Here is an 11623-nt window from a genome sequence, read left to right on the forward strand (position 1 = left end):
ACTACCCTCCATCCCTCTCTCTTTCCTTTGCTCTACCCTCCATCCATCCCTCTCTTTCCTCTGCTCTACCCTCCATCCCTCTCTCTCTTTCCTCTGCTCTACCCTCCATCCCTCTCTCTCTTTCCTCTGCTCTACCCTCCATCCCTCTCTCTTTCCTCTGCTCTACCCTCCATCCCTCTCTCTTTCCTCTGCTCTACCCTCCATCCCTCTCTCTCTTTCCTCTGCTCTACCCTCCATCCCTCTCTCTTTCCTCTGCTCTACCCTCCATCACCTCTCTCTTTCCTCTGCTCTACCCTCCATCCCTCTCTCTTTCCTCTGCTCTACCCTCTATCCCTCTCTCTTTCCTCTGCTCTACCCTCCATCCCTCTCTCTCTTTCCTCTGCTCTACCCTCCATCCCTCTCTCTCTTTCCTCTGCTCTACCCTCCATCCATCCCTCTCTTTCCTCTGCTCTACCCTCCATCCATCCCTCTCTTTCCTCTGCTCTACCCTCCATCCCTCTCTCGTTCCTCTGCTCTACCCTCCATCCCTCTCTCTTTCCTCTGCTCTACCCTCCATCCCTCTCTCTTTCCTCTGCTCTACCCTCCATCCCTCTCTCTTTCCTCTGCTCTACCCTCTATCCCTCTCTCTTTCCTTTGCTCTACCCTCTATCCCTCTCTCTTTCCTTTGCTCTACCCTCTATCTCTCTTTGTATTCGTACTACGCTATCTCCATCTCCACCCCTCCAATCTACCATCATCTGTCTCTCCCATCTACCCCTCCTTCTCTATTTGTTTCTTTCCATGTTTCTCTCTTCTCTCTACAATAAATATTTCTCTCAGCAACTCATTGTCCATTCTGTCTGTGTCAGCTCAGGTCAAGGACAACTACAGGTATACGTGGCAGAAAAATGAATGATTCATTTATCTCTCTCCCTTCATCCCCTTTTCTCCCTCTCTCTTTCTGTGTGCTAATTTCCATATAAACTGAGCCATGATGACCCTCCCTCCTTCCAGTACTGTAAGCACCCTCTTCTACCCAATGCTCCTTTACCCAGACCCCCCCACCGCACACAGCCTCCCTGTGTCCTCTCACCACTTTCTCACGGGAGCGCAGCACGCCCATCTTGCCGAAGCGAACGTGGAAGGGCGAGCACTGCAGGGTGCCGTCGGGCTGACGCACCACGATGACATCGATGCAGCCCGACAGGGTGGCCGGGTTCAGGCCCCGGTACAGCTCCTTCACCTGCACAAACACCTGGCCTGCCAACTGGCCCACGTAGTTCATGGTCTGAGACTGAGGGGGTTAGAGGGTGGAGGGCACAGGGATGAGGGGAGAGAGTTGGGGACAGGGATGAGGGGAGGGAGGAGAGGGATGAGGGGAGAGGGATGGGGTGAGGAGAGGGGGAAAGGAAGGGGGAGGGATGAGGGGGAGAGGGATAGGAGGGAGAGAGAGAGAAAGAAAGAGAGAGAGAAAGAAACTAAATATTTAATTTCCCAAACGCTTGAGAGGCAATCTGATGATGATTCTTGATGATCGTGTGGAGTGATGAGGGCATATCAATAGAATCTAGATGACATTACGATACACCAGACTGATGTTATTGCCTGGATGGATCAGCCCAGATTTCTCTCTGACTCTCTAACTGTGATTAACATTCCTCTCTGATCGCCTGTCCTCAATCCCCGCACATCAAGTCTTTATAAGGCTTTTTACTCATACATTTGTCACATAGTGCTGAACAGCAACCAACTGGGCCTCCAAAGCCCCACTGCTCTGTGCAGCAGAAACAAAGGAATAGGGCTGGAATTGCATAATACGGTGCCTGCAATAAACACACTGACATTCAAACACATGCCTGCTCTCTGCATATCACACACACACATATATACACACACACAGACACACAGACACATGCACGAACACGCTTGGTGCCCAGTGCGCTCTACTGCGCTGGCATCTGAATGGGGATGAATCTACATGCCATGCCAGTCTCTCAGTCACAGAGAAGGCAGCACCACTAACACCTTCTGACTCGAACCAACAGGGCCCAGGGGAGGGAGAGGAAACCCTTTCACTGGAAGCCCAATGTGAACAAAGTTACGATTCAGACCTAACTATTCAGTAACAGTACAAAAGACAGAGACAAAATGTGCACTATCCTGTATTGCAAAAGTCTTAACCACAACCCTACAATTATTTTTGGTAAAATCTTTTGGTAAAATGGCCCTAACAATGCAACACAGTGAGAGGAAGAAGAAGGCTTGCTTTGTTGGCTGTAAACTCTCTTGATATCCCCCTGTTTCTGCTGAGTCAGGGACACACACACACACGTGCCTAGACAGATGGCTTAATAACCTGCTAACAGGATGTTACTTCTCCTGACTCATGATCGTTATTTCTTAACCCCCATCAGTTACCCGGTTCAGAGAGGGCTATCTACTGGAATGTACTGACATATTCACCCACAGAGAGACAGACCTACTGATCGTTTTCTCCATGCCTGGACACCTGATACTACTGTATATTAGGGCTGGGCGATATGACGATATATATCGTGTGACGATAGAAAAACGTCTATCGTTTTATATTATGCTCTATCGTTTATTTTGTTGTGTCGCAAACCGTACTCTTTCCGGCAATATTTTTTGGCAATTGAACGACGCTTTGCGTTCTTGCACATGTACGGTGTGGAAGGAAATTTGTAACACAAACAAACATGGAAGAGAGTGAACGTGACAAAGAGCACAGAGACACGGAGCTTGTACCTAAAATAGGGGCAACTTCGGTCGCATGGACGTGGTTTGGGTATGAAAAGTCTGACACGGACCAGAAAACCGTCCACTGCAAAATATGCCGCAGGCCAGTCCCAACAACAGGCTCAAACACCACTAACCTCTTTTACCACCTATGCAAAAATCATGTGAAACAGTACAGAGAGAGTCTAACGGATGAGACCCCAAAAAGTACAGTCGAGTGCTCAAAACTGACCCTCGACTCAGACGTTGAAGAGGCTTTTTCCCGCGGTACACCATATGGTAAACCACGAAGATGGAAGGAGATAACAGCTGCCGTTACGACTTACATCTGCAAAGACATGGGCCCAAATTACACGGTGGAGAAACAGGGGTTTCGTGAGTTGGTGCTAACACTCAAGCCAAGGTACCAAATGTAAATTGATATGTGACATGTATTAATTCCAAAATAATATGCAAAACAGGCAAGCCCCCAAATATATATATATATATATATATATATATATATATATATATATATATTTTAGGCCTATATTTATTTTGTTTGCAACTATAGTTGAAGTGTTTTCTATTTACCTTTTTAGATTTTATACATTCATATTTTATATTTTGTTACATGCTTAATTGAACATTTGCACAGGTTCTAAATAAAATAAATAATCAAATATGAGTAATTACATTTTTATTTGTTGAGTATAATTCAAAATGTAATAAGAAATATGCCTTGACATGTGGTCATTTTATGTACTCTATTTATTCATTGAATTTACAGAAAATGTGCTATATCGTGATATGTACCGTTATCGGGATATGAAATGACCTATATCAGGATATGAGATTGTGGCCATATCTCCCAGTCCTACTGTATATGTTCAAGGAGGAATAGACAATAGAATATATTGAGGTAAAGTATGGATGTTTGAATCTATGAATCCTGTTTTTCATGTTGTCATTTTCAGATGTATTTTCTCATATTGTATTCCATTCTGAAAATAACCAGTTTAATCTTTGCACTTGATTACACAGTACATACCTGACTAACATACTTAAACAGTATGCAAACAATGGAAGCATAAAGTCTCTCTCTCCCTCTCTCTCTTTCTTGCCCTCTCTCCCATCATGCCCCACCTCTCTCTCCCTCTCTCCCATCATGCCCCACCTCTCTCTCCCTCTCTCTCCTCACGCCCCACCTCTCTCTCTCTCCCTCTCCCTCTCTCTCATCATGCCCCACCTCTCTCTCCCATCATGCCCCACCTCTCTCTCCCTCTCTCTCCTCATGCACCACCTCTCTCTCCTCATGCCCCACCTCTCTCTCTCTCCCTCTCTCTCCTCATACCCCACCTCTCTCTCCTCATGCACCACCTCTCTCTCCTCATGCCCCACCTCTCTCTCCTCATGCCCCACCTCTCTCTCCCTCTCTCGTCTTGCCCCACCTCTCTCTCCTCATACCCCACCTCTCTCTCCTCATGCCCCACCTCTCTCTCCCATCACGCCCCACCTCTCTCTCCTCATGCCCCACCTCTCTCTCCCTCTCTCATGACGCCCCACCTCTCTCTCGTCATGCCCCACTCTCTCTCCTCATGCCCCACCTTTCTCTCGCTCTCTCTCCCCATGCCCCACCTCTCTCTCCTCATGCCCGACCTCTCTCTCCTCATGCCCCACCTCTCTCTCCTCATGCCCCATCTCTCTCTCCTCATGCCCCACCTCTCTCTCCTCATGCCCCACCCCTGTCGCCCTCTCTCTCCTCATGCCCCACCTCTCTCTCCTCATGCCCCACCTCTCTCTCCCCATGCCCCGCCTCTCTCTCCCTCTCTCTCCTCATGCCCCACCTCTCTCTCCTCATGCCCCGCCTCTCTCTCTCGTTCTGTCTCCTCATGCCCCTCCTCTCTCTCCTCATGCCCCACCTCTCTCTCGTTCTCTCTCGTCATGCCCCACCTCTCTCTCGCTCTCTCTCGTCATGCCCCACCTCTCTCTCGTTCTCTCTCGTCATGCCCCACCTCTCTCTCGTTCTCTCTCGTCATGCCCCACCTCTCTCTCGTTCTCTCTCGTCATGCCCCACCTCTCTCTCGTTCTCTCTCGTCATGCCCCACCTCTCTCTCTTGTTCTCTCTCCTCATGCCCCTCTCTCTTGTTCTCTCTCGTCATTCCCCACCACTCTCTCTCGTTCTCTCTCCTCATGCCCCTCTCTCTTGTTCTCTCTCGTCATGCCCCACCTCTCTCTCGTTCTCTCCCAATTCCCCACCTCTCTCTCTCTTGTTCTCTCTCGTCATGCCCCACCTCTCTCTCCTCATGCCCCACCTCTCTCTTCTCATACCCCATCTCTCTTTTCTCATGCCCCGCCTCTCTCTCCCTCTCTCCCTCTCTCCTCATGCCCCACCTCTCTCTTCTCATGCCCCACCTCTTTCCTCATGCTCCACCTCTCTCTCCCTCAATGTGACAACACTACAGAGCCGTGGCATTTCAGAACAATTACATAATTACCCCACCCCCCACTGCCGCACTCCCGACACATTCTGCCATCCCTACTAATACAAACACAAGGCCACTTGTTAAAGGAACTCATTCAGATGAAAAGTTTCCTCCACTCCCCCCTCAAGGACATAAACATACTTCCTGGTTTACAACCAATCACAAGATACTCACAATATAGGCCCAGGGTTAGGGTTAATAAAAGAAAACTACACAAACCCTAGATCAGGCGTAACTTAATCCTACTCCACAATGTAAGACACATGTCACAGTAGTACCATTACATCCTAGTGACACTCAGATTAGAGGTGAGGTTTAGGTGCCCATTCACTGACAGCCAGGTCGGGGAGAAAGGTAACCTTTAATACAGTCACTCCTTTCATAGGATTAGTCAATAACTGCATTAACTGTACCTAGTTTATCATCTTATCTCACCTAACAGACACCACACATGCACAGAAGCATGCACACACACATAAACATGCACACACACAACAACATTCCCATTTGCTGAGGATCTTATTGATATACTAGAAGTATACACACACTGGTTGAATCAACATTGTTTCCACGTCATTTAAATGAAATGATGTAGAACCAACATGGAATAGATGTTGAATTGATGACTGCCCATTGGGTTATGACATAACGCTGCCAAATGAATGGGCAGTGCGAACACATTCAGGTGGTCACATTTGTCCAACACGGGCCCTCATCAACGGCATGTATTCCAAATATGTTTCAGATATATTTTCATTATATGCCACTGGAATAATTGTTAGCTATGCTGATGCATAATGTTCTGCAGCAGAAGACAGGCATGACCTGATATAAATTGCTGTTTCAAACACCGCACAGGCAGAATCTTTCACATTCTGACCAGTTTACAACGCCTAAATAACGACTTTGTGAAAACGATCTGTTGTTGTGTTTATGTCCATAGCCTATTTCAGTCTCCATTGTATCATATGAATATAACTGAAATCTCAACATGCACCCCTTAGCATAATGCCTGACAATTGCTTCAAAAACAAACTAGGCTAATCACAATCCAAGCAGAGATGATCTGGGTGCAGCTATCCGTTGATAACAAATTATAGACCACAGAAATATTAAGAATATCATATTGATAGATAGCTTAAAATTCACAAACATATTCATACATACATTATTGACGATGATTTGTCACTTCAGGGTCTTGTCGTCATACAAATACCTTCCGTTGTATAGGTAAAGCTGTTTTTCTTTTTCCAATTCACTATTACATTGCAATAGCGAACAGAACCTTTCCCGACATTTGATCTGCGGTTTGGCGGTGTGTTAAAGCGCTGAGATGATAATCCTGTCACTGAAGAGAGAGAAAAACACCCTACACTCACTCCGCTGGTGACATATCACGTTATAAACCCTCACCAGGACCAATGAGAGATCAGACCACCCATAACAGTGAGAAGAGTACAACTGCAGCCCGCAATTCGGGGTGTTCCTGCATGTGGACTTTCCTGCATGTGGACTTTCCTGCATCTGCAGGAACCCGTCATTATATTTCTATTGTCATTCTGTAAACTATGACTCCAGTACATCGGCGGAATGCAGGGGCGCTCCACTACAGTGGATAGCGGTAATGCATCATAACTGCAGATAAACCCTACATAAAAAATATCTAGTTAGCAACGAGTGGCGGGGACGACCAGTAGACAGCGTGTCCTTCATCCCCGCCTGTCTGGCAGTTTATCCCAGCAGGCGGGAGGGACACCGTGTGTTAGCTAACTACGGTGTGCTGTACTAGCAGGGGGCGACCGGTAGACTGTGTCCTTCGCACCCGCCTGACGGGCATTGTTTTCCCGCAGTTCTGTTAACGATAGTGAGGGCAGGTGTTCGGCAGGCGGGGGCGAAGCACACTGTGTACCGGTGTCAATCTCACGAGCTAGTTTAGAGGACTCTGGTATAGGCCCCTACTGTGTTTGCGAACATTGCCGCACGAGGGCGATGCGGGCAAATTGGTGACAGAACAAGGGGGAGTTGTTATAGAACTGCAGAAAAAAGCCTCTATTCACATGCTGCTTATGAACGCATTTCACACTACTTTTGCATTATAATTCGATTTTAAGGCTCGTATGAATGTCCTGCTTAATGTTTGTGTCATCATCGCAAATCAACTGCATTATACGTAAAAAAAATTTTTAAAAACACTTCAACTTCAACCAGTAAAATGGCTATTTGTCTAGCTTTTGCTACAGCCTATAGTAGGCGGTGTCGATAAAACTCAGATAATACTTTATGCAGGAATGCCCCGACTTGCGGGCTGCAGTTGCACACTATCAATAGCAGTAGCAGCCCACTAGCAGGTTACAAAGTAAAACATTTACTGACCTTTTAAAGCTGCAATATGTACATTTTTGAAAGACCCACCCAACCAAATTCACATCGAAATATGAGTTATGGATATGTCACTCATTGAAAGTAAGTCCAAGAAGCGAAAAAAATCTGTTCTATGTGCAATATTTCTATGCTTCCCGTTCTTAAGTTTTGTTTTTGTATCTTTTACTTTCAGTTTTGTACACCAGCTTCAAACAGGTTAAAATACAATATTTTTGGTATTGCAAATACATTTCACAGCGGGTTAGATGGTACAATGATCTTCATTGCTTGTTTTGTCACATAAACTAAAATTAGGCAAACTATTCGAATTTTAGCAACCAGGAAATGCCAGACTGATTTCTCCATAGTGCACCTTTAAAGCTCAAAACATTTCTTAATTTATAACGGTAAACACATATTTTCAGAATGGTAGAGATGTGGTGATGGGGAGTCTCATAGACTAGAAATAACATGAATGCAAATCCGAGACATTCAAATTGGTATGATACAGCATGACCAAAACATCATCCATAACATTTTTACTCTATTAAACTGCTCAGAATTTAATAAATTGTACCTTCTCTCATCTCTAACTATCAGATATCCTGAAAGAACAGACCCAGTGGGACAGGGAGCTTATATCCATGAGTTCACCTTGACTGACAGCTATTTTAAACACCCTTGTGGTCATTGCCAGGTAACAAGGTAAACAATGGGTCACATGTCATTGATGACCAGGTAAACAATGGGCCACATGCCATTGATGACCAGGTAAACAATGGGCCACATGCCATTGATGTTCAGGTAAACAATGGGGCACATGTCATTGATGACCAGGTAAACAATGGGCCACATGTCATTGATGTTCAGGTAAACAATGGGCCACATGTCATTGATGACCAGGTAAACAATGGGCCACATGTGTAACGCTTGTCGTCGGTAATGGAGGACCAAAGTGCAGCAGAGGATGTGTTCATCATTAGAATTTTAATTCAAATAAACAAGAGAACACTACAAAATGAACAAAAAAAACGACAGCAAACAGTCCTGTGAGGAAAATACTCAAACAGAAACAATTACCCACAAACCCCAGTGACAAACAACTCCTACATATGTGACTCCCAATCAGGAACAACGATTCCCAGCTGTTCCTGATCAGGAGTCACAAGACACACACCAGACTGCCACGTCCTGACCCCCAAACTACTACACCAGCTCCATCTGCTGGTCAGGACGTGACAACATGTCATTGATGACCAGGTAAACAATGGGCCACATGTCATTGATGTTCAGGTAAACAATGGGCCACATGTCATTGATGTTCAGGTAAACAATGGGCCACATGTCATTGATGTTCAGGTAAACAATGGGCCACAGGTCATTGATGACCAGGTAAACAATGGACCACATGTGATTGATGACCAGGTAAACAGTGGGCCACATGTCATTGATGACCAGGTAAACAATGGGCCACATGTCATTGATGACCAGGTAAACAATGGGCCACATGTCATTGATGACCAGGTAAACAGTGGGCCACATGTCATTGATGACCAGGTAAACAGTGGGCCACATGTCATTGATGACCAGGTAAACAATGGGCCACATGTTATTCCGAGCCTAAATAGTATGCTTCACCCCACTTTCTCTGCAAAATGCTCTTATGGTCAACAGAGCTGATCATGCACAGCTGGATATCAGACAAACTGCAGCAATACACAACTGTATTTCTATTGTTTTGTAGCTAATTACAGAATACAATTCACTGATACACTTCTTCACAATAATTTGTCAAGCCTGATTGACCTTAGAAGCATAGACATAAGGGAATGTACATTAAAATAAGTGTAAAATGTATTGTGAGGGATGACGCGCTGTTACGGTCCCGGGACACCTTGAAGTGCAGGTCACTGTTATCTATGGTCACACACACACATACACACACACACACACACACACTTTCTCTCTTGGCATACCACACATTGATTTCACACACTGACTGATTTCTGCACATCCTGTCCAAATTCAGCAAACTGTTTGTTATTGCTCAAGAATTCCAAGAACAGCCCCAGAATTCCACTCATTATGATATTACAGAACGTTTTCCACCCATTGCGTCCTGGAGTCACCCTGGGCGTCTTGAGGGCTGGGCTGCCAGAGGGAAATATAGAAAGCAGCAGAGTGAGAACAGTATCTATTGCAGCATGTGACTGCTGTTACAGAAGTAGTAGCAGAGGCCACTGTAGGAATGTTGTTTCTCCAGGAATTGGGGCCCAATGTAAACAGAAACTCAGCGGAGGGCTGTGTGTGTGCCTCTCTTGCCAAATGCGTCCCTGTCTGTACAGACGTTCTGGGCACACACGCACACAGACACACAGACACACAAACACACACACTCAGCCTCTTGACTCCTAATTTCGTAACAGTTATTTCATTCACCTAGGTACATAAGCAGCCCATGGGACACGGCCTGGAACAGACAGTAATACTCATGTTCAGTGTTTCTAGGAACTATTAGAATGTTCAGTGATTATTTGTCACGTACACATGGTTAGGAGATGTTAATGCGAGTGTAGCGAAATGCTTGTGCTTCTAGTTCCGACAGTGCAGTAATATCTAACAAGTAATCTAAAAATTCCCCAACAACTACCTTACACACGCAAGTGTAAATGGGTGAATGAGAATATTTACATGTAAGTATATGGATGAGCGATGGCCGAGCGGCATAGGCAAGGTGCAGTAGATGGTATAAAATACAGTATATACATGTGATATGAGTAATGTAAGATATGTAAACATTATTAAAGTGGCATTATATAGAGTGGCTTTTTATAAAGTGACTAGTGATCCATTTATTAAAGTGGCCAGTGATTGAGTCTCAATGTAGGCAGCAGCCTCTCTGAGTTAGTGATTGCTGTTTAGCAGTCTGATGGCCTTGAGATAGAAGCTGTTTTTCAAGTCTCTCGGTCCCTGCTTTGATGCACCTGTACTGACCTCGCCTTCTGGATGGTAGCGGTGTGAACAGGCAGTGGCTCGGGTGGTTGATGTCCTTGATGATCTTTTTGGCCTTCCTGTGACATCGGGTGTTGTAGGTGTCATGGAGGGCAGGTAGTTTGCCCCAGTGATGCGTTGTGCAGACCGCACCACCCTTTGGAGAGCCTTGCAGTTGAGGGCGGTGCAGTTGCCATACCAGGCTGTGATACAGCCTGACAGGATGCTCTCAATTGTGCATCTGTAAAAGTTAGTCAGGTCAGTGAGTGTTTTGGGTGACAAGAAACATTTCTTCAGCCTTCTGAGGTTGAAGAGGCGCTGCTGCGCCTTCTTCACCACACTGTTTGTGTGGGTGGAACATTTCAGTTTGTCTGTGATCTGTATGCCGAGGAACTTAAAACTTTCCACTTTCTCCACTGCTGTCCCTTCGATGTGGATAGGGGGTGCACCCTCTGCTGTTTCCTGAAGTCCACGATCATCTCCTTTGTTTTGTTGACGTTGAGTGAGTGGTTGTTTTCCTGACACCACACTCTGAGTACCCTCACCTCCTCCTTGTAGGCTGTCTCGTCGTTGTTGGTAATCAAGCCCACTACTGTTGTGCCGTCTGCAAACTTGATGATTGAGTTGGAGGCGTGCATGGCCACACAGTCGTGGTTGAACAGGGAGTACCAGAGGGGGCTAAACACGCACCCTTGTGGGGCCCCAGTGTTGAGGGTCAGCAAAGTTAAGATGTTGTTTCCTACCTTCACAACCTGGGGGCGGCCCATCAGAAAGTCCAGGACCCAATTGCACAGGGCAGGGTTGAGACCCAGGGCCTCCAGCTTGATGATGAGCTTGGAGGGTACTATCATGTTGAATGCTGAGCTGTAGTCAATGAACAGCATTCTTACATAGGTATTCTTTTTGTCCAGATGGGATAGGGCATGAGTCACCTTGCCTGAAACCTGAGGACTGATTCACACTATAGGGCCAAACTGAACCAAGCTGAACTGGGCTGGCCTGGTTACGCATCCACCATAGTTGCTGGAACCATGTTGGAAAGAAGATATCTGAGCCAGCATGGTACACAT

At 46.0% G+C, this 11623-nt stretch overlaps 1 protein-coding gene across 2 annotated transcripts in view; it reads right to left on the bottom strand.

The window, feature by feature from the left end:
- Positions 1 to 7097, bottom strand: part of LOC106570052 (phosphatidate phosphatase LPIN1) — a 41391-nt gene extending 34294 nt beyond the window's left edge. For both annotated transcript variants that reach the window (XM_045714780.2, XM_045714778.2), the window contains exons 1-2: positions 6369 to 7097; positions 1073 to 1273 (exon numbers count right to left, since the gene is read on the bottom strand). In XM_045714780.2, the coding sequence (XP_045570736.2) occupies positions 1073 to 1264 (192 nt within the window). In that variant the 5' untranslated portion in view covers positions 1265 to 1273; positions 6369 to 7097. The remainder of the gene's footprint in view (positions 1 to 1072; positions 1274 to 6368) is intronic.
- Positions 7098 to 11623: the final 4526 nt, after the last annotated feature.

The sequence above is a fragment of the Salmo salar genome, chromosome 01, assembly GCF_965601325.2.
Source record: "Salmo salar chromosome 01, fSalSal1, whole genome shotgun sequence".
Classification (NCBI taxonomy): domain Eukaryota; kingdom Metazoa; phylum Chordata; class Actinopteri; order Salmoniformes; family Salmonidae; genus Salmo; species Salmo salar.